This window comes from Gossypium hirsutum, chromosome D10, assembly GCF_007990345.1.
Source record: "Gossypium hirsutum isolate 1008001.06 chromosome D10, Gossypium_hirsutum_v2.1, whole genome shotgun sequence".
In the NCBI taxonomy this organism is placed as follows: Eukaryota; Viridiplantae; Streptophyta; class Magnoliopsida; order Malvales; family Malvaceae; genus Gossypium; species Gossypium hirsutum.
Window position 1 is genome coordinate 44,647,195 of NC_053446.1, and position 24,015 is coordinate 44,671,209.

Sequence of the window (24,015 nt, forward strand, 5' to 3'; positions counted from 1 at the left end):
TAAGCTGTGAAGTTTAATTTTGTAAATTGATAATTAAATGACTTGTATACATAAATTGAATGAAAATTATTATTTAGATCAAGAAACAAATCAATCAGACACAAATCATGTAAAAGCAAAGTTAGCAGAATAGTCGACAACATCACATTTGTAATCGTTTTTAGTAGGTAAGTTCGTATGTTCGTTATATTGGTTAATTATTGTTTTTGATGATATGATAACTAATATTTACATTATGAATGAATTAAATTCTTGATATATGAAAATTAGGAAATGTGATTAAATTGTAGTATTAGCTAAATTAAGGTTTATGTTTCAAAAATGAGATCTATATGGATGTATGTCTGAAATGGTATAATGTGTATAAGTTAAATGGTTAGGACATAGAATGTGACCCATTTGAACCTCATGAATACTTAGGGTACAAATGACATGCCATTAGGGTTAGTTACCGTTTTGGGTGTTGGTCGTGGATGTCCTACCGATAGCTGAGGTCTTGTATTTCTTACGAATTCTCTATTGCTCATGTGAGTAGCATCATGTAGCCTAACATTCTCGCCCACAACTCATGTGAATAGGCCCATTTCACAGCTTCTATAAGCAAATACAGCTACATCTTGTGTGAGCATCGTACCCGTGTATTCGACGATACCTCATTTGGTTCAATAGATGATAAATTTATAAAGGAATGGATATATGAAATGTTATATGATTTTGGCATGTGAAATGGAGGACTTTGGTACGAACACTTTGAAATGAAAAGAGTTATGCTATTTGAATATGTGACAAATGTATTGTGTACTTTATATGTTTACTTATAAAGGTTCCATGTCATGATAGGATTATATGTTTTTATTGATGAACTCACTAACCTTGTGAGATTTGTGGTGTATAAGAAATAAATGTGCCTATGGTTTAGTTAATGAACCTAGGCATGAATGGTTTTCGTAAATTCTTGTTTGGTAAGTTTAAGTTTAAATTATACGAGCTTTCTAAGCATTGGTTGCTTATGTTAGTTGCTTTCTTTCCTTGTAGATCATCGGAAATCTCGATCGGTTGAAAGTTCAAGTCAGAGCACACACTATCTATTCATCAACTCGGTAGAAGTTTTAATCATTCTGGTTTGGTTATAAATGGCATGTACTAGGAGTTTCTAAGTTCATTTGCTTATAATGATATTGTTTAAAACTTTGGTTTTCTAAGGTTTGTGGATGTATACATATTTTGTGTTTTTGGCTTAATTATGTCTATATATATGCATATGAGCAACTTAATTCATGCCTTGAAAGATATTATGACTAATTGTCGTAAGATCTTAAGATTTGAATATTAGGCACTTGAAGGTGAATGTGATTGATGAATGTGTATGATTTAATGCTTGAATTTTGGTTCCAAAGAGGGAATATTGGTTAGGCACTTAGGTTGGATGTTTTTAGTTTATTTTGGCATGTCCACTGTGTTTTGAATATGTAAAAATGGATGGAAATGGTATGATTTGGAACCTAAGAAATGGTAGTTGAAATGACTTGGTTTTCAAGTTATTTTAGGTGCACACGGTCTAGCACACAACCTACCACACAGCCTTGTGCCACATATGATCACCCTACACGACCATGTGACCCATTTGATTTTTGGTACAATATTGCCCACATGGCTTCAGAGAGTTACATGGCCTGGTGACATGGCCATGTGACCTTAAGTTACATGGACTTAGGTTATTAAACAGTTTAGCCACAAGACCAGGTTTTTAGGCCATACAGTCTGAGCTCTATCACACGGCCTGGCCACACAGCCATGTGACCTATATTTTTATTTTTTTTCTACATTTTTCTATTTTTTAGATTAATCTTTATTTGTTTCCAAACTAATTTTAGGGTTATGTAAGCTCGATTTAAGGCCCATATTTGTATATATGCTATGAATAATGATTGGTTATTAATATTTGATATTTAAATTCATATATAAATTGTTTTACATTATTAATGAATTCATTAATTTTCGTAATACTCTATAACCCTAATTTGGCTTCAAAGATGGGTTAGGGCTGTTACAATTCTCCTAAGATTCTGTAGCTTCACCCTTCTATTTAAACCAATAGTCCCATTTAGAATGATTGGGAACTTTGCACCATATCCAATGATGCCAGCAATCTCTTGATTCATGACTAGGATTTTTATAGACACGACACTATGAGTCCAACCTATGCTCTTCCAAAGATGACTTCCTTTCATATCCCCGACCACGACCTTGACCCAAGCCTCCTCATCCTTTGCTCGATGATCCTATATTGGATGATGGGCCCCTTATTTGTTCCTATTTCGCATCAGAGTTGTTTTCCTTGAGGTTGACCTTTACTTGAAAAGCTTGCTCTAGTGGCAGATTCGTATAGCCATTGACTCTAACTTCATGTGCCTCCAGAGAGCTAAAAAACTCATACCGAGTTAGCTGCGATGTGTCTTTCGTCTCCTCTATCACAAAAACAATATGCTCAAACTTTTTCTATATAGACCTAAGAATTTTTTCCACTACTTTCTTCTTAGGAATAGTATCACCACAACCTTTGATTTGGTTGACAATCTCGACCACCCTTGAAGAAAATTCTTTAACAGATTCATTTTCCTTCATCGATAAATTATTTAAATTTCTCCAATAGTTATGCAACTTAATGGAAATTACTTTATTAGCCCATTTAAAATCCTTCTTCAAAACGTCCCAAGCTTCTTGGGCACTTTTGATGCTAAAAATCCTAGGCTAGATGGACTTACTCACCCCTTGTTGAATAATTTGCAAAGATGTCACATTCTTCTTTATATTCTTCTTTAATTATTTCTCTAGTTCTTCTTCCACATTGGATTTGGACTCAACTTCATATCCTTGCTCCACGACATCCCAAAAATCTTGATAAACGAAAATGATCTCCATTTTAGAGCTCTAATACTCATAGTGTTCTCTTTCGAATATAGGTATTTGACTAGGGGAATAGGCGAAGAACGTTAAAGGGTTTGAAGAGGTCATATTGGCTCTGATACAAAATTTATTAGAGAAAATAGAGGATAGTAGGCCAAAGATTATATTTAACTGAGGAATTTATTTAATGTTAAGGAGGCAATTTCTTTTTATGTTGCTTTACATCTACAACTTTCTTTAACACAATTATATAGCTTACAATAAACTTAAATTTATTTAACCCACCTATCTAAATTCTCTACAAATATCATTAATGGACTGACTCAATTCACTTAATAAAACTATTTAAATTTTTTAGATTCATGAATGGAAATTGCAAATTAACTTTTAACATGTTAATGTAAAGAGTTAGTAAATCAATTTAATACTTCTAAAATTTTCCTTAATAATAGTTCCAAAAAATTTAGAAAATATTTAAAAATTTTAAATATATTAAATATATTTATATATAAATGGAAAGCTTAAGTCAAAACGAATAAGGAAAGCAAAACCAAAAGCATTAAGTTGAATTTCGCAGAAAAGAGGGAGACGATCTTCCAATTCCAAACTTGGCCAAGTTGTTAGCTTCTTGATTAGCGGCATTGGATTAAAACTTCATGTTCATTTACTAACCATTTAGTTTTTTACCATTAAAACCTTGAAATTTGGACTTTCTTTTGCTATTTTTTTCTCTGCTATAAGCTTGAGTGTAAAAAGTTTCATCATTGAATTTTTTTAGTCCTAATTTTCATGTTAAAATTTATCTTTGCAAAAGATTGAATGCTCTTGAATTGCATATTTTTCCCGTCACAACTTACAAGTATACAACAAGTATTGTGTACTATAGTTGGAGATAGTGGAGAGGGGAAGCGATTGTGGTGGTGGTGAATTAGGAGTACATATAGAGAGAGTGAGAGAAATAGAACTCATAAATTTAATTTGAAAAACAAAAATATAAGGGAAAGGTAAATTATAGGGATTGCATTTTTTTTCTTTTTCAAAGTAAGAAGAAAATTATAGGGATTTCTTTAAAGGAAGAAGATTAACAGAAGAAATTAAAAAATAATAATTTCTAAATTAAATTTAATTTTGACAAAATATATATTGATTTCATATATACATAAAGTGAAAAAAGTCACATGGCACATTTTGATTGGGCTACGTCAACATCTAGTCAAAAAACCAATAGGACTAAATTCGAAGGATTAAACTAGTTAACAAAAGTAAACTTTAAGTACCAAGATGGTCTAAAAAACTATTTACATATCAAAGTGGGATTTTATATCCATTTTTTTATGAACATTGTTCTTCATTCTTTGGGAATTCAGTGTTTTTAATTTTGTTTAGCTAAGTTGTAAATATGTATGATTGTTTGTGTTTTTTAAACAAAAATTAATATATATATTTTAAAATATATATTTTGTTAATTTATTTTTAAGATTCTTTTAATTTTTTTTAGAATCATTATTATAAAAAATTTTAAAAGAATCAAATTGATATTTTAGATATAGTTTAGGGGCTAAATTTGTTATTAAGCCTTTAAATTAACATCCCATGTCATCCTTTGAAAGGAAGTTAATTGGTGAGGTGTAACACCCCATTACCTGAGCTAGTACATAATATCGAGCAATGAATGTTATATTTCAAGATAAATGCTTTATTCAAGAATGAAATTTATTACTCAAGTTCTCATCTTTTATACATTTTTAAAGATATTTAAGGCTTTATAGATCATTTCTAGGCTTTCTCTAAAGTTTGATTGCATTCAGGGCTTTTTTAGGACTCTTTCGGATAAAAAAGAACAAGGTAGAGAAAAATAGGGTCACTGTCACGACGTCATGGGCCAGTATCACAACACTAGATTCTCTGATTCTCATGTTGCGGCATCTTGCAGGCAGTGTCGTGACCTTGAATCCTTTTTATGCTGAACAAGTTAAAAATTTTTTATATTTGTGTTAAGATCAATACCACATAATCCAACACATGTACCAATGAATTTAAAATCCATATAATACTTCAATTTGCCAACACATACTTCTTTAACTCATCATATAACCATTACTCACTAAATATCCCAACAATTTCATTTAAACTTCTCTTACATGTTAGTAATTTCATCATTTATATAAACTTTTTAGCATTACAAATCTTCTATTATTTTCCTACTCCTCTTCATTCCATTTTGCATCTTATATTAATTATTCTTTTGCTAATTACACAAATACTCTTAACAAGGTTGTCTACATGAGTAACAATCACTAAATTATTTATATCTTGGCCTAAACAGTTCCGAATTAAGATTCGCTTGTTGTTTTTGAAACTAGACTCGATGAAATTTTTATCATAAATATTTCAGATTTTTTACATAAACCAATTAATACAATTTTTCTTCATTTCATCCCTTGTTCAGCTACTCCACAACTCTGATCCTTCTCCACTAAAATTTATTTATCTTTCAATATAGAATTTGTATAATAGTTTCATTTATTTCTCTTGCAAATAGACTCATTAATATTTTAGAAATATAAATTTGATATCTTAAATACTTTTGTACAACTTTTAATGATTTTTCAAAGTCAGAATAGAGAACTTGAAACCAATCTGGCCGTATCTTGCTTAAATTTATTTATATCATGATTTACAATTCCACTCGTTACACCATTTCTTTTATAAAAGACTAGACTCAATGGGCTTTAATTTTATATTTGGTTCAACTCTCTAACTCAATTTTTATAGTTTTTGATTAATTTTCAAAGTTGAGCTACCATTGTTGTCCAAAAACTGTGTGTGAAAATATTTACTTTTCCATGATTCTTTGCATTAACTTTCAATTGAATGTATATAATCATTATACTTTTGATTATTATTAAATCTAGTAATATAAATTCATATGTTAGTAATATATTCATTTCTTTACCTTAAGATTTCTCATGATACAAATCATATTTTTCTTTTTCTAATAAAAACTTAATATCTTTATATATTTTTCATTATAAAAATATTTTTTATGGTGTTCGCCATTACTGATCCGCTACCCAGTTACCTAATCGGGACAGACCTGTAGCCTACATAGTTCGCATCTTGGGTTCACACATGATGAGTTCACATCCTCTCATGGGTTCACACGGGGTGGGTTCGTACCACCATGTAGGGGGACCCGTACGTAGAGAGCACGAGTTAATCCTAGAATAGGGTACATGTTGGCATGTATGGGGCCTACCTACTATGTCATATTTGGGAACCATATCATATAAATAGAGAAATTAACACCCTTTAGAGATAGACACAAAAATACACTCAACAACCTTCTATCTCTACTAGTTTGATTAAATTACCATATCATACATTCCAATCACAACATATATAACTTCTTTAAAACAAAACTAATTTAATATGAAAACTTACTTCTTTTATCAAGAATTTCCTTCCCTTTGTTTCTCTTCCCCTTTTTCCCTCAACTTCATGTTTATCATTCTGTTTTCCTCTAATTTTCTTCACTTCTATATACTAATTTCTTTTTTTAAAATTGATAAAAATATTCTCTAGAGTCTCTACTTCATTTTCCTCTTTGCTGCTTATGGAAATTTCCAAGAAATTTGGGAGAAATAATGGGATTACATGACAAGGAACCAAATTGTAAGAAAGGAAAAGTTTCCTTTTTATTTATAACGGTGGTGGTGTTGGGATGAAGAAGCATGAAAAAAATTCTTCATGTATCTATAAAAATATCTTTATTAATTAAATAATAAAGTAATAAAATAAAATAAAATAAATAGAATACTCTAACCAATCATATTTTGACACCATTCTTGCAAATTATTATCATGATAATTCGTTATAATTATCTTGATTGAGGAACGACTATATTGCCACTATTATATCTCAATTTTCTTTTTCGTGTCATTTCTCACTTTCAGTAACATTGCAATTTAGTCCCTCTTATTTTTCTACTTATTTAATGTAATCATCACTCGCTAATTTATTTTACCTTTTAGTCCCACCCTTCTTTGGGGTATTTTCACTCTTGGTCCTTTAAATTTTCTATATTTATATTTTAACCCAACGTATTTTGAATATTTACATTACAACCACAACACTTTTTAGATTTGTACAATTTAGTCCCTACCATAAATTAATCCATCATGTCATAGTTCTTGATTCGACTTCCTTTGGTATCCAACGACCTTCACTTTTATCAATCTTATACCTTATTTCACAAAGAATCTATTACATACTGTTTACGACCAAGGGGTTTCTGGGATGTTACACAAGGGACCTGTTACACTCGATTTTCATTAAGGTCTAAAGATTAAGAAATATTTGGAAGTTAATTAAAAGAAATCGTTGGTTCGATGGACTCTATTGAAAAATCTAAAAATTTTAGTGATTGAATGAAAAATAGTTGGGTATCAATTCCATTTCAATAAAGTTGGAACCGGGTGGTTCCTTAGTGGGAAACAAAATGGTTATTGATGGATGGGTTATTTGGGACTTTGGTTACTGTGCGTAAAGGGTTATATATATTTGTGAGAGAAGGATTATTGTGTTGGTATAATTATTCTCATTTCTGTTTTATTTTCTTCTCTTCTGCACCATCTTCTTTAGTTACTCCGAAGAAGAGAAAGTTGAGAAAAGCTATACATGGGGCAATGATTGTGAGGTTTGAGTCTGAACAGTAGTGAATTCGATGAGTTGGTAAGTTTTTTTATCTTTCTGTATTAGTGGATTTGAGAAAAAGAGAAGTTAAAGATTTCTCAAATATTTAAAAAGTTATTGCATGTTACTAGATTCTGGGTTTTAAAGCTTAAGTACCTTTAATTTAATTGGTATATTTGTGGTTGTGCTTAGCTGCGAGGACAAAGGAGTAGGAAAAGTTAAGCTAGTGAAGACAAAATATAGCAACTAAGTTTCTGTACTCCACTATTTGGGTGTTGTTCTGGTTTCTTGTAGTTGATGTGTTGTTTGTGTGTTCTATATTGAGTTCAGCCTGAGTCTATTGACTATATATATGATCATGGCTAACTGAAAAATTTGTGCATGCATAAGGCTGTGCAAATACATGAACATTTGCAAGTGTGTTATTTTAATTGCATGATAGAATTGTGTGTTGCTGAATTTGTATGTGGTGTACTCCATGATATGGTATGAATAAGTAGTATTGGTAGTAATAATGTACGTGTTATGCATGATTATAAAATGTAGAGTACGGAGGGAATTGTTTAGCGAGTTAGTCAAAGATAGGAAAATTGGCGCAATGGAGGAAATGATTGATTAAAAAGAAGGGATTTGAGAAGGTTTGATTGGATCAATGGTCTACTGGGTCTACGAAGCGACATCCTGCAAATGATCTACTGAGTCTACAAAGCAGCACCATGAAAACTAGCTCTATGGAGCGACACCTTGAAAGAGGTTTATTGACTTTTCAGATTCGGAAGTTCATGGCGAGCCATGGCATGATCCAGTGAAGGACAAGTTTGCCCTTATGACAAAATGAAGACTACCAGGACAATAAACAGGGAAGTCACAAGGGCATATACATGAGAACCCCCACATGACTTGTGTGATGAAAAGTCTATCATAATGGTTATGACGTGTGTGAGAACACTGCACTCGTGCTGATAAATGGTCCAACAAGGATGCGAAGGCGCGCCTTGTGCATGGATATACATGGAAAAAAGGGTATTTTCTTTAAAGTATTTGTAAATATTTATCTGCCATTAAAAGCCCAACAAAGGTAACGAACAAGTCAGTATTAGTTATGAGAATGTAAGACGGTTCTCTAGATTCTAATTCTAAGTGTTTCTTGGCAAAGAGGTCGCCAGTAAAAGGAAGTCCTCCAAGGACTATCTGTTATGTAAATTCTGCCAAGGGTTATCGAATAAAAATGATGTCTGTTAAGACTATCTTATGTGGAAAGTCTGCCAAGGACTATCTTGAAGATGGAAAAGTTTGCAGGGACTCTTATATGGATGAAAAGTCCCTCAAAGACTATCTAAGGATGGAAGTCCATTAGGACTAACTAATTGATGATATGTTCTTTCGGAGTAGCATGAAATTGGGGAGCCAGTGGGCGATCATACTAGTACAGTTCCATAATAAAGTAGTTCTTTAAACAATTCGCCAAACGTTAAGCTTGAAGGCCACATATGAGGGTCTATATGGGTTACTCTCTAAAGAGGTACATTGCACAAGCTAAGTTAAAAGGGAATATGTGTCCGAATAATATGGAAAGTCGATAATGGGTTTGACGCGGAATAAAGAATTTAGAGTAAAAATTTGCCATTTTGGCGAAATGCAAGCAAGTTTGCCACAGCTAGTCAAAGAATCTGAATATTCGCTTTCAAGGCTATCTTTCGTTGAGTCAAACCAGGAAGGTAGAGTAAAAGACTGGGATAAAGCTTGAAGAATTCAAGTATCAAATAGGGGTTGTTAGAAAGAATACAAGTTCATCCAAAATTTGTCAACGATTCGTTCAAGAAGAATGTATAGACGTCGACCATGCTCATTAAATTGTGAAAGCTTACCTAAAACTCAAGGAGTTTATTTACAAACATTAATTCTTATTACTCATGTATGAAATCTCACTAAGTTCATTCGAACTTATGAGTGGTATGCCTTAAATGCAGGATCAAAGATTGTTATGGAAAGTGTAAAAAGGGACCAAGCCAGACCTTGCGAAATCCATGTAGGTTTCTTTGAAGCAATAGCATATAGAGGGGTGCCCTTAGAGGCTACGCCTCGAGGATTTAAAATGAGAATAAGTAGAATCCAATTTGTTAAAATTACGTGTATAGGAATATGAAGTAGACGAGTATGTTATAAAGAAAAATTTTCTACTTAGTTAGTTAATCAAATAATAAGATATTTCATATGATGTGCATTTATGTAAATTTGTTGGTTAGCTAATTAATTGGCTTAAATTTGTATATGAATGTAGCATTAAGTCTGGCGAAGAATTAAATTATGTTGTTAAATAACACGGTTTAATTGTGACATTTGGTACTCAGACCCAACGATCAAGTTAGGTAGTTACAAGACCAAAATGTAAAAATTTGATAATGTTAGTGACAATTATGCAACTTTTGAAAGTTGAGTGACTAAAACGTAATTTTAATTAAAGTTTAGGGACAATTGGTGTAGTTTACCCTTTCTTTAATTATGTGGACATTTTATTTAAATGTCCCACATGTGATTATCACTTATGCCTTTTTAAAGTTATCTTCGTAGGTCCCTTTAATATGTATGTATTATATATATTTTTTGAATAAGATAGTAGAGAAAAAAACATAAATAGTCACATGTGCTCTATTTTATTAGAGAGAGTTTTGAAAGAGTTTGAATGGTTAAACCCTAGAGAAGAAGAAGAGAGGATAAGGAAGAGGAAATCAACTCAAAATTACATGTCATACTTCTTTATTCAACTTCCTTTGGTATCCAACAACCTTCACTTTTATTGATCTTATACTTTATTTCATTAAGAATCTATCATATATATTTTTACAACCAATCGGGTTTTGGGGATCTTAACGATGGACAAAAATGTAAAAAATCGATAACATCAGTGAAAATTATGTAACTTTTTAAATTTAAGTGACTAAAACATAATTTTAATTAAAGTTTATGGATAATTGGTGTAGTTTACCCTTTCTTTAGTTACGTGGACATTTTATTTAAATGTCTCACATGTGATTAGCACTTATGCCTTTATAAAGTTTTATTTAGAAGGATCTTTAATATGTATATGATATATGTATTTTGAACAAGATAATAGGAAAAAAATAGATAATCACATGTGCTCTATATAATTAGAGAGAACTTTGGAAGAGTTTGAATGGTTAAGCCCTAGAGAAGAAGAAGAGAGGATAAGAGGAAATCAAATCAAAATCTCAGAATTTAAGCTGAGTTTTATGTTATTTTTGGGAAAGTTTCATGTTTTGGGTTGTTTTTAACAAACCCATGTTGTATTGTGAACCATTTGTTAGTTTATAAATTTTCTAGCGACCCTCTGGTGAGCCTCAGTGGCATTGTTGGTACCAAATGAAAGGTCTCTGCAAGACCTATCTAATGGTAGGTGTGACAACATATTTGGTCAGTAGATTAAGAGAAAACAATTTTGAAATTTTTGTTCATGGGTTTTTGACAGTTTTGGATAGCTAAATTTAGGGCATTGTAAAACCATCTATTGTTGCTCATTCTAGTTGAATTTTAAGTTATTTTTGTAGAATGAAGTGTTCCTTTTCCATTGGTATGTTTCCCTAGCCCAATTGAATTTTGTATTAAAAGAATGAAGCTCCTAAAGTAGCATATTTAAAACTGAAAACCTAGAAATTCTAAGCAAATTGTGATGCTTATCAAAGTTCTGAGCCCCAAATCTTAGGTTTTTGGTAATTGTTTTCTTATGAAACAAAATTCAATGTTTTAGTGTTACATTTGACTTTTAAATTAATATTTTTAAAGGCACCAAATTTTCGAAAGATTTTAGAGTTTTGATGGCTTAAAGTGAGCCAAATAGTCATGAGAATTTCAAAATTCAAAATATGAATTTTATTTTATTTTATTTTAATATTATTGTTGGCCAAATTATGTTTTATTAAGTTAAACATCATATTAAATTAATTTTCAAAATTTTTGTTGAAATATTTATATATTTATATTCAAAAGTGTAGAATTACCATACTTATTCAGCTGTTTGGGTGGTTTCCGCACAACAAAAATGTCTTAAAATTACCGATGGAGATTATAACTATTAAGGTTTATGATTTCATGGTTAGATTCTCATTTATGAATATCTTTCGTAAATTTTAGGCTTTTAGGGTATTTGCATATTTGTTGCTTAAGTCTCGATTTGGTTAATCAAGTAAGTGGCTATGTCACACCTGGGTTTGTTAAGTCTTAAGTTGCAAGGAGGATTTGCAGATTAAATTGAAAAGTTTTCTATTCTGGCAGGTTCCTTTTGTAATTAAGGTCAATTAGTGGACTAATTGAGGAAAAGTTGTATTCCAACCATAATGTCGTTAATTTTGAATTAAGTATATATTAGTAGGAGATATGATTATTAAGTTTTTTCAGGTGGTTGTGAATTGGTCTTGGTGAAAGAGGGATCAGAGAGACTATATATATAGGAGAGGCATTCTTCTTTGGGGATGATTCTTTTATTTTTTTTTCTATTATTCTTCTTTTCTCTAGTTTGCCATGGAATAGAGAACGATTAAAGAACGCTCGTGCATGAAGGGGAGAGACTGAGGTTTAAGTATTAGAAATTGGAAATTTTTCACGTTTGTAAGTTTTCTAACCTCTCTGCATTAGCGGACTTAAGAAAAAGAAGTTAAGGATTTCATATGACTATTGATTCTTTTTTCTTTTGGGTAAAGAGACGAATGGTCATTTAATTGGCCTCTGCATACAAAAAAAAAGATTTTTTTATGATAATGAATGATCTCAGTTGGATTCTGAAATGGTTACTGTGTTGTATTGACTAAGGAGGCTCATAAAGAAACAGAATAAAACTTAGAAGATGGATTTGGTGACAACTTCCAAGTGAGTTCCAGAAACCAGATCTTAAATGGATGTTCCTATTTGATTATCATATGCTAAAAATGGTTGATTCGGTATTATGCAAATGAAAAATCATGCTATGGTTGTAAGTAAATGTGTCATTTTACGTGCAGTTTGTGATAAGCTTACAAAAAGATGAGTATGTTGTGGAGAATCCTTTATGTAAGTAAAGTTGCCATGTTGTATGCAGTTTGTGATAAGCTTACGAAAAATGAGTATGTTGTGGAGAATCCTTGATGTATGGTGATCGTGTGTGGTGTGGTATGCATATACGCAAATGGTCGTAAGTTAACTATGTTAAGTAAATGAAAGGTTTGGCGTGATGCATTGTTGCGTATTGAATTGATATGAATAATTGATTGTAAATATGATTATGTTGCATAAATTATATGATTTGTGTACTATATGTCGCGGGATAGTTAGTATCTGTTGGTTGAATATTTCCATGCGTTATGCGTGATATTTATGTGGCTTTCAAGGATGTTTGGTTGGATTGAGCCAGGAAATGAGCTTAAATGATACGGAGAATGGAATGCACCAATAAATGAGAGCCCCTCGTGTGGGACATATGAGAGCCCTTAGTGGAACGAATGGAAGTCCATGGCCATGGCAACACTATATATGTGGGAGTCCATCAGGACATTCTTAAATGTGGAAAGTCCGCCAAGACAATCTTATGTGGAAGTCCATAAGGACTATCTGATATGTGGAAAGTTCGCTAGGACTATCTTATGTGGAAGTCTGTGTGGACTATCTGATATGGAGAAAGTCCACCATGACTATCTTATATGGAAGTCCATGAGGACTATCTGATATGTGGAAAGTCGGTCAGGACTCTCTTATGTGGAAGTCCGTAAGGACTATCTGATATGAGGAAAGTCCGCCAAGACTATCTTATGTGGAAGTCCGTGAGGACTATCTGGTATGGGGAATTCCGTTAGGACTATCTTATGTAGAAGTCCGTGAGGACTATTTGGTATAGGGAAGTCCATCAGGACTATCCTTGTGAGGAATGTTCGCTAGAACTTCTTGTAAATATCATTCCACACTAGGTCCACTTTTATGAGCCCGACAAGAATGGATTCGTTCTCTTATTATATACATAAGCTACCTGTATGTACGCCGTATATGAAGGATATGACAGTCAGTCGTGACTATTTCATAGGTATGATCCTGCAACTAAAGGATTTGCTCTTAAGAATCTGCCTAATTGTACCTGATTCAAAAAGAAGACCACCAAGAATGGGATATTCGTTGTTGTGAAACAGAGGCAAGACAAGATGGGTCATCCAAATTGTCTACTTGATTGAGGTAAGTAGACTTGTTCTATTAATCTATCTAAAATAGGGTCTAATTCACCGTGCAGTAGCAAATTTGTTTTTTATTTGTAACATGCATACAGCGGGGCGACCGAGAGGCAGAGTCTTAAGGTCTTTGTTGTAAATGAAATTAAGTTGCCAGAATACAAACTTTCAATACTAAGTGATTATTTTAACAAGTTAAAGTTTGCTTAGTGAGATTGTTGTACATTAAATTAAAGTGTTTTATCATCAACATAAAGTTTTGAAAAATTTCAAATTTCTTAGTAGCAGTATCGAATATATTCTTTGACTTCATTCTTTATTATTGTGGATAATAATATTGAAAGTAATAGTTAATTGTTAAATTGGAATGTAGCATCCTATAGTCCGGACCCGGCAATCGGGTCTGGGGTGTTACAGGCTAGATATTTCTTTGGTTTTTAAATTCTTGAAAGCTTATCCTTAAATGATTTACACTACTATATAATATTTGGTTTCATTCATATTTCATGAAAATTGGGTTAAGCATGCAAGTTGTTAAATCATTATCTTTATGTTAATGAAACGTATGTTTTCAAACCTAAATCTGATTATATAATCTATTTTTGAGAAAATTGTTTTGGACTTATATTTTTGGCACACATATTCTATTGAAGTATGTTTTTTGTTTATATATATATATATATGTTATTGAAGTATGTTTTCGGCATGTGGAACATGTTTTGAGAAATATGCATTTGGAAATATGTTTTTGTATGTGGAATATGTTTTGTATAAGTTAAGACACATTAAACATATTACAACATTTCTGTATTTCGGGACTTGCTCTTGATACGCTATGTTCCAATCCCACAAATGGGGGTTAAAAGTTGGCCATGTCGACATGTATTCCGTTTTTAGAAATTGGTTTCAAACATACCAGCTGTTTAGAATAGTGGTATAATTTCTATCCATGTCACTGGGGTAATTGTAGTTTTCCACCTATACCATAAGGGTAATTGTGGTATTCGACCTTTTTCACTGGATTAAAGGTGACCATATCTCGTAAAATGAGTTGTATCACGTATAATTATATTATTACTTAGAGATTTCATTTTGGCTTATACATGTTGATGATATGAAATTTTTATTATTAAATTTAGATGGATTTTTCGAAGATCTTCTCATACTTGCTTTTAATCAAACATTTTGGCCTAAAATACTTTTATGTTGGCTTAGCCCAACCAAACTGAATATTATAAAAAAAAAAATATAAAATAATTTTAATATATTTTAATTAATGCATACAACTAAACTCATGAATGGCCGGGTAAGAAATCTAGGTTTTTTGTTTTATAAAAAAACGATAATCTATTTCAAATATTATTTAATATTTTTAATATTAAGTGATAAATAGTTAATATTTTAATTGAAAATTTTATATTAAATAAAAAATAATTTTTTTGTCAAATACACTTAAAATATTAAATGTTGAGTTCTGATACTAGCCCTAATTCATTAATCGAATACAAAAGTAAGAAATCTCAAAATTAATTTTTTTTTATAAAAAAAAAGAAAATCATATTTCGACAGGTTAGCATAATTGACTTTTTTTTTTAGCCAAATTAGCATAATTGACTTAATTTATTTAAATGATTTAAATACATATAAACATGGTTCTAAAATGTGCTAGGGAAGCTTACTTTTTAGGTCGTATTAATTTTAGGTTATAATTTTATCCAATTATATCATTAAACTGGAATTATGAAATTAAAAATTTGTTACTTATTCAAAAAATCATAAATATTAAATTATTATAATAATTATAAAGTAGAGTCAAATTATTAAATTATCAATAAATTAGACTAAAACTTACATATAGTAACAGCAGGTCAGAGACTTACACATCTAACTCCACCTAGTAAGTCTTGAACTTAGTACTCAAAACTCATGACCTCTACCTTTGCCAACTGAACCAAAGCCTCATTGGTAATGTTAAGAATTAAAAAAGCTAAAATGTAAAATTATCCAAAATTATAACTGTTAGGTAACCTAACATCCATTAGTGTAATGGAAACAAGAAAAAAAAAATTCTCTCCTCTTTTATTGCAGGCTTCATAAACATTCCTAACTCCGTACTATTCATATTATATATTTATGCATACAACAAGGTTAAGGGAAACCAACAAGTGTTAGATGCAGTAATTTTGCACTCTCAAAGAGAGAATGCATGCTCGAGTCTTGGAGACAGACATTGATGGAAGGACCAACCCCGAAACCCGACCATGAACCATAAAACAGACATAAACAGTTGTCAGTTGGAGTGTTTTCCCATCCCATGTCTTAAGAATGTTTCTCAATATTCATAATGGAAGGCAATTGAGGAAGGGCAATCCATAATCAAAGGTACCAGGTAAGAATACATATGAATAATATACTCATGGCTGCATTTTCATTCAACACTTCTTCACCTGAACAAAAACGACCTAACATCCATCCTTGTAGGAAGTGGGACTCACTGAGTGTGAGTCGATAACTCATCACCTTGATGCAAGAATCGAATTGTTGGGGGTGAGTGGAAGCTTGTTTTCCATGGGAGTCAATGGTAGTGAACTCAAAGGGAGATGATTTGTTACCTGCATACCCTTTGCTGGCCTCAAGCATGCCATATAACCGTTGCTGCAGAGTGGAAGCTTGCTAGCCTTGACAGTGCCTTCATTCTCTTTCTTCACCGGTGCCTCGGTCAGATCCTGCACATGCCGAAGTAAGCATATAAGTACATAAGAAGTTCAAAGATAGTTTATGGATTTGAGTTTCAATAAGAACCTACCGCCCCAAGCAATAGAAAAGTGAAAGCTTGATTATCTGCAGCAAGATAGATCTCAATCAACTTCCTCAGATCAGCAAGTGTTGCATCTTTTACAACCTTTAATGTTGTGATAAACTTTCCAGGAATTTCCTTGGATGCTTCCCATTTTACATAGACTTCAATCTGGGCATCTGTGAAGTTGTAGGGGGTTTCTTTCTTATTCAAGCATGCTGCTATTAAACCAGGTGGTGAGTTTTCCTTGTGCAAACTTTTCACTTGGGACCAATGATGATCAATGGTTTCAGCCATTGGTTTGGTAGGTGTTTCAGTGCTGATTTGTTGAGTAAGCTCTCTTTGGTTCCCACAGAGTGTAAAGATGTTCTGAATTCTTAATAGTCTCGAAGAGGCTGTATCGGAATCCGACTGTTTAGGCCTCAAATCATTAACTATCTCACTTGAGCACACCCTCTTTTCCTCTATTATCAATTTCTCCACTACTTCATCTTCCTCATTCTCTTTTTGTTCCTCGTCTTCTTCGATTTCTGCTTCCTCATATACAGTGCTCAGACCTGTTTTAGGACCGAATTGTGGAGCAAAACCATCAGGATGAATACCACTACTGTCATGCATAACTGGTTCTGGATCACCCATGTCAAGGTCCATTGACTTAACCATCCCTGGGATCTCATCACCATATATCCCAATTAACCTTTTAGCAAAGTTGCTGCTTCCACTATCCAACTCCTTTGCCTCATTCTCCACAGCATTTCTTCCATCCCTCGAACAGCATAACTCAAACTCGATTTCCTGCAACCGCCTTCTTAGCATCTCGACTTCTTCCTGCTGTTGCAGTATCCTTTCTTCCATTCTTCTCCTTTCCATTTCAACCAACTCTTCAGCCATCCGCCTGCATTTGTCTAGTTTCTTCTCCAACTCAAGTTTTAATATCAGTGCCTGCTCATGTACCTTTGCATTGATTTCTTCTTCAGTTGCCCCAGAAGTACCCTTCCCTTCCACAAGTGCTCTTAGCGCCGCCACTTCTTCTTCTTTCTTTAAGAGCTCTTTATGTGCCTCATTTCTCTCTTTTTCTCTGAGCTTGTTCTCCATCTGTAGTTTATGAATAAACTGATCCATTGCTGCTAGCCTGGATCTTAAAAGAGCAGCAGATGATGAATCTTCGTTTTTGTCCTTGGTCGGTGTATGTGGACCGCGGATGATACATTTTGCTTTTGCTCCATATTCAAGGGTGCAAACTGTCTTATGTATCTCCTTAGGATCTGGACTTGCACAAAGTATCATTAAAATCTTTGATTGATCATCCTCAAAAGAGTCCTGAGATTTAAAATGAAGTCCATGAGACAAACATTTAAAATGACTTTGTGTCCATGAATGACAACAAAAGGCAACTTGAACTTACCTGTAGCAACATTGTCAACTTACTATCTCTGAAGGGCACATGAGAATCTCCATTTGCAATGGATTCAACAACTCTCTTCAGTGCTATGTTTCCCTGGTTTATCTTTGCTGTCTGCAATTTTCATTCCATTCAAAGTAAAAAACAAAACAACTAAGAAATCATGGATATTACATTGTAATGAATAATCAAGTACAAAATGAGCAACATAGACTTTTACCTGCATTTTTGCTTCAAATCCAACTTGACCTGCTTGATCGATATTTTCAGAACCTGCCATGTCCACAAGCATTAATCTTCCTCCAACAGTAGGAACATCAAGGATTATCTATGAAAATTGAAAAAAAAATGTTAACTTTTTTTTTTTTCATAAGCAACAAGAATTGAGACAAGGTGATTTAGAATTAAAGATACAAAAGGTCATACCATGCAGTGACTTCGAGAACTCCTTTCATTGCAGAGAGTGCTTTTCACAATTCGTCTCTTCTCTACTTTCTGAATCTCTTTTGAAATCTTTCCAGCTTCATTCCCAGATATGAAATTTGCATTCTTAACCTTCTTTCCCATTACTTCTAGTTTCGCCTGAAAATACAGAAACATTGAAAAAGTTGTTACTTGATATCGGTGAGAGTGTTGGATACGGTATTGATACGAGATCAAAGGCCCGACAAATGCGTTTCAAACTAAATGGGATCATTCAGGAGTTTGTTAGCAAGGCCTTAGATGCGTACACAAAAGAACGGGAAAATCAAGATTTTAAATATTGGGAATCTTGGTCCAAGAAACCAAATCTTGCAACCAAAGCGCATTGGATCTCCATTACGAGCATCAACGATTCAATTTCGGTAGGAGATGGATTACAAACCCAAATTCTTGAAGATAAGGCCCAATAAACAAATTCCCAGCCCAATCAAGAAATCTACCTATACTTAGTTGAAAATCAGGCCAAATTGTCAAAGTGGCCCAAGTTGTAAAGTTTTATTTTTTTATTATTTATTTATTTATTTATTTACTTAGTTTAAATTTTTATATTCAGTCCAAGAGTCCCAAATAAAAGACCTTTGACTGAATTTCCATATTAAAATAATTAAGAGTTTTTTTTATTTTAGTTTTTTAATTAGATTAGGACTAGTTATAAGGCCTATTTAAAGGCATGGCTGGCCACCTTGTAAACAACTACTCAAATACATTAAATTTCAGATTTGTTTAAGTGCAGAATTCTCTTTGAGTTTTTCTCCAAGAATTCTCTCTTGGGTTTTCTTTAGAAGTTGTTTTAACAATCTTTTGATTGTGGGAGCCATCTTCAACCTTCTTCTTGCCATTGATATTCTTTGGAGGGGAGATTAGATCCGTTTGAAGGGAGTTGTGAGATCTTTCGGGATTTCAAGGCTTTTTAGGACTTATCTTTTAATTTCTTACTGTCAATTCTTTCTTTATTTCTACTTGTGCTGAATCTTTATCTAATTTATTTTCTGTTTTTATTGTGTTTTCAGCATTTTTCTATCTTAAGGAATCAGCCAAAAAATCCCTAATTTCTAGGGTTTTCCATACTCTTTTTGGGTGAAATTAGATTGTCGAAATTTGGAAAAAACTATCTTGGTGTTCAATTGAGCAGAATCACAATCTTCTTTAGGGTTTCAAGAACCCTTATTAACACTTATTTCTATTCTCAATTTAATTCTTTGCTGATTTGGGGATTTTATTTTAGATCTGAAAATTTAAAGTTCTAATCTTTTAATTTTCTGTTTCGTTTCAGATCTGATTGTTTAGGGTTTTTGTAGGAGTTTCCCGTGACTTGACAACTCGATCTTGGTCCGCGTGCAACCCCGTATCAGGTATGGTCAAATTTTTCTATGATTTTTCGTGTAACTAGAGGATCTTTGGAGATAATATCCTCATATATCACGATCAAGGGTATTTCCAGAAAAAACGAAGAGTAAGCAACATAGGATAAAGATTAATGACAACATTAATAACAGTGGTAAGTAGATACAACTACACTAGGAATTACCTAAAATGCCATTTTTTACAAAAACTAAACCTACTGTGTTATTAACTCTTATTTTATTGCTATTAAGTTTGACTCATATCATCTAAAAGTGAATTGTTTAAAAACTTAGTTAATTAAGCCATGAGAGTGAAATTAGCACCTGACATTGAAAAATTAGCAGCAAGCTTAACAATTTGCATTAGCACATTCAAATCATTCAATTTTCAATTAAAATGAGGCTGGCTAACTAATGTGGGAAAAGCCCTTCGTAATGTATATAAAGAACATGAGAAACAATGTAAATATCAACTCAAACTATTATGAATGCATTGAAAAAGTGAATTAGATCATCAATACCCACAATAATTTAAATAAAAAAATTGCACTTACCTTAGATCCATTGCCACCTTTAGGCCATCCAAATCCAAAGCCACCTCCACCTCCATTAGTTGACAAAAGATCATAAATTTCCTCATTATAGATCTCCAAAACAGTGACTTGAACAAAAGTCCCAACTCCCAATCTTTCCCCTCCATTCTCATCCTCTCCATGTTCTCCCAATATACCTTTCAATGACCTATAAACAATCCCAGGCTGCTTTGGACACCCAAACATAGTATGACTCTTCCCTGAACCAGTTGGGCCATACATCATAACAGTACGCTTAGCCCCCATTTTCACCCCATTGATCCTCGACTCAATGAATTTCTTATAAAAAGCATCGAGATCTTCTTCCTCGGAAGAAGAAACCCCATCCAGGGAAAAGTCCCGGTACCCTATATCAGCCCGGACACGGAGAGTGTTGTTGTCAGGATTGATATGGAGAAACGGGATGGGGTTTTTGTCTTTCTGGTCACCAGGATAGTTTCTTATTCTGCCGATGACTTCAACTGGGTGTTCCCCTGGTGGGTTTTCTTTGGCTGCAATGGAGTTTGGGTGTTGGGGGTTGTTTCGTGTTGACGAGAAGTTTAAACGCTGCTTCGATTGGGGTGTTCTCATATGGGTTTGGCTTAATTTCGAAGAAGAAGATGGTGTGGGAGCCATTTTTTTTCTTTCGTTTTCTTGGCTGAGGAAGAAGAAGAAAGAAAGAAGATTGAAGCTGATCGAAAGTGCAGGTTTTTAGGGGTTTTGACTTTTTTCCTTTTTAGAAGTTTTATTTATTTTAAACTAAAAGGAAAGTAGCCGTTACATTCCAACGTCTATTTTCTTTGATCTCTTCATTTTCTAATGACCATTGGATTTGGCTGCGTCAATCCGACCGTTGATTGAAGAAATCTGGTAGAATTGATTTTATTTAAAAAGTATGAACTCCATTAACTTAATGCGTCCTGTGGATAATTGATTAATAATTAGTGCAAGTTTTAATAATAGCTGAGATGAAATGTTTGTTATGCCTCCCTCCTCTACTGTTTCATTAATTTACTGACTTAAATATTCTGTGTAATAACCACACTTAACCTTATTTCTAATAATTTTGTTTGTCTCTTAATCTTATATATGTTTCATGAAAATAAATGATTTAATACTATAATATAAATATTAAAAATTGTAATGATTAATTATTTTAACCTTTTAATAACAATATAAAATTATTAAATATTAAATAAAAATAATATATTTTTATAATAAGCTTAACCGATATATTTTTTTATTTTAATTAATTTTGAATATGAACTTTACCTATTTTAATACTTAATTGATAATTTTCTATGTAGGTACTACTATTATCCGATGGTGTGATGTAAAGATTGTGCAAAAATTTTGACACGAAAATTCATGTTCACGCACAAAATAAAAATTTTAGAATTATTTTATTATATCTATTAACACTTGTATTTTTAAACATATTTAATCTTAGATTAATATTAATATTATATAATAATAGAGAGGCTTTAGTTAATTATTATATTATTATTAATACTATATAAATAGTTAGTTTAGGTTTAGAGAAAAGGGGCGCAGATTTGCGCAAAACAACCACCAAATTATTTTGTTCAATTTTTGTTTATTTGAATAAATGTAGCCCTTTGATTATTTTTTAATTTTATGAAATATTTTTATCTAATTTTAAGCCAATTTTTGATTTGGTATTTGAAATCATAAGACTCGAAATTCATATTTAAAAACTTTCATATTGGTATTTATTATTTTTTTGATTAAGGAGATAGATATTTTCGTATCATAAAGTAGTATTGACATAATGTCAAAAAGGATCCATTGATTTGGTGTTGCATAGCATACATTTGGAAGAACTGATACAATTGATTGTCGTATTTGTTCTATTGAGGAACATATTGGTATGTCCAATTGAGTGGTTGGATCCGACAAACGAAATAGCAATTGAATTTAAGTGACCAACACAGTTAAGCTGTTAATTTGAATCGGACCCTTCTAGTTCACAAGGCTATCGAAGAGTTAAATCGTGGACATGTGTTTCAAGGTTGTTTGTTTGGTAAGGGTTAGTTGTCGGGTATTCCTATAGTTAATTTAGACACGAAGTGCTGGTGGTTTGAGGCATTCTTGATCAATCTAATTGACTTATCCGTTGGAGTAGAAAATTCATTAGCCAAGATTAGTTCGAAAATGGAGCCTAAATCGTACCTGAAGTTGGAGCACGGTCAATTTGGCTTATTTAGTCTTATTTTACTCTATTTATTTTACTGTAATTTCAATTTTTATTTATTTCTCCTTTATTTTCCGAACAGGTCAACATAAATCGTGGGTACGACAACTGCTTGTCTTGCAACCTGGTTAAATTAAAAGACAAGTTTAGGTATCCTAATCTCTATGGGATTGACTTTACTCCCTATACTACTATTTAAATACTATTTAAGCAAAATAATTTATTTTTGGTGAATTCCACACTAATTATTTTATTTTTTTTAAAAAAATATAGAGCGAGGCACATCAGAGATGAGTTAACTGAAGTTATAAATTTATATTTTGAGCCGAAGCGATCTTAAACAAATATGTATAATATTGATGGTATAATATACAAACAAAACCTATGGACACCTCTAATATTTATTTAGATACAGTTTTCTTTCAATTTTCAAAAGATTGAAAATAATTTAAAAACAACTTATTTTTCATTTATTATTAAATTAGTTTTATTTGCTTAATATAATTTCTATCAAAAAATAAAATACAAAAATAAAATTATAAAACATTTAAAAACAAATAGAACTTAATATGAAGTTGAATTTACAAAAATTTAGGGTAAATTATACAAATTGTGATTATACAAAGGTTATATTTACATTTTTTCCAACCAGTTACCAAAAATTATATTATAATCACTCATGTTATCAATTTGTTACATTTTGGTCATTTTTCTATTAATTTTTGTTAGCCCTTAACGAAATGATGATGTGATACGCTAACTCAAGAGTTAATACCTAATGTGACCCTTAAACTATTGCTAAAATATCTAATTTGATAATTTTAAAATGTTCTAACAATAATTCTAAAAAAAGAAAATTGTAGAAATTATAAAATAAAAAAAAAAACTAAAAATTCATAATTTATTTCTTAAAATTTAAAATATGATCGATAGTAGAATTGTAAAGAACAAAAAGAAAATATTTTATGTTTAAAATATTTAAAATATATTTTTTTAAAAATTTAATTAATAATGAATATAAGTGGAGTAATAATTGTAACACCCTCTCTCGGTTCGATCGCTGGACTCGAGTTGCGGGATGCTACAACTATTATTAGATCATTCATATAAATCGTATTAATTAAATCAAGTTAAACATCAATAAAATTTGTAGTTACATGCACAATAGGATTTACAAACAAAATCGAAACTCAATCGAGCTTACGAATGTTATTAAATTAATCCGAGCATAAATAAGGACCAAATTGTAAACTTTTCAAAGATTGGATATGAGTATCGATGCTCAAGCTAAGTACCAATACTGCTTTTTAGTTACGAATTATAATAATCAAGTTAAAATTAAAAAGTATCGATACATAGGGTAATGTATCGATACTTTTCTATAGGTACTAATACTTT

General features: G+C 32.0%; 1 protein-coding gene across 2 annotated transcripts; it reads right to left on the reverse strand.

Moving 5' to 3' along the window:
• Positions 1-15,829: 15,829 nt before the first annotated feature.
• On the reverse strand, positions 15,830-21,133 carry LOC107914932 (kinesin-like protein KIN-10A). Of its 2 annotated transcripts, XM_016843997.2 has the most exons (7): positions 20,385-21,133; positions 18,431-18,586; positions 18,225-18,332; positions 18,008-18,118; positions 16,612-17,922; positions 16,418-16,531; positions 15,830-16,325 (listed from the first exon to the last, which is right to left on the reverse strand). In XM_016843997.2, exons 1-7 carry the CDS (start codon positions 21,036-21,038, stop codon positions 16,182-16,184), a joined length of 2,598 nt encoding a protein of 865 aa, XP_016699486.2. In that variant the 5' UTR covers positions 21,039-21,133; the 3' UTR covers positions 15,830-16,181. The 2 variants fall into 2 exon arrangements, with proteins under 2 accessions (XP_016699486.2, XP_016699487.2); XM_016843998.2 differs by having other exon boundaries at positions 15,830-16,531; positions 20,385-21,132.
• Positions 21,134-24,015: the final 2,882 nt, after the last annotated feature.

What these genes read in the sequence shown, in the direction of transcription:
- LOC107914932 (XM_016843997.2), bottom strand. Translation starts at nt 21,038, where the DNA reads ATGGCTCCCACACCATCTTCTTCTTCGAAATTAAGCCAAACCCATATG. An exon ending in GTTCTCGAAGTCACTGCATG is followed by an intron (nt 18,333 to 18,430) that starts GTATGACCTTTT and finishes CAATTTTCATAG; the next exon opens with ATAATCCTTGATGTTCCTAC. An exon ending in GATTTGAAGCAAAAATGCAG is followed by an intron (nt 18,119 to 18,224) that starts GTAAAAGTCTAT and finishes TGAAAATTGCAG; the next exon opens with ACAGCAAAGATAAACCAGGG.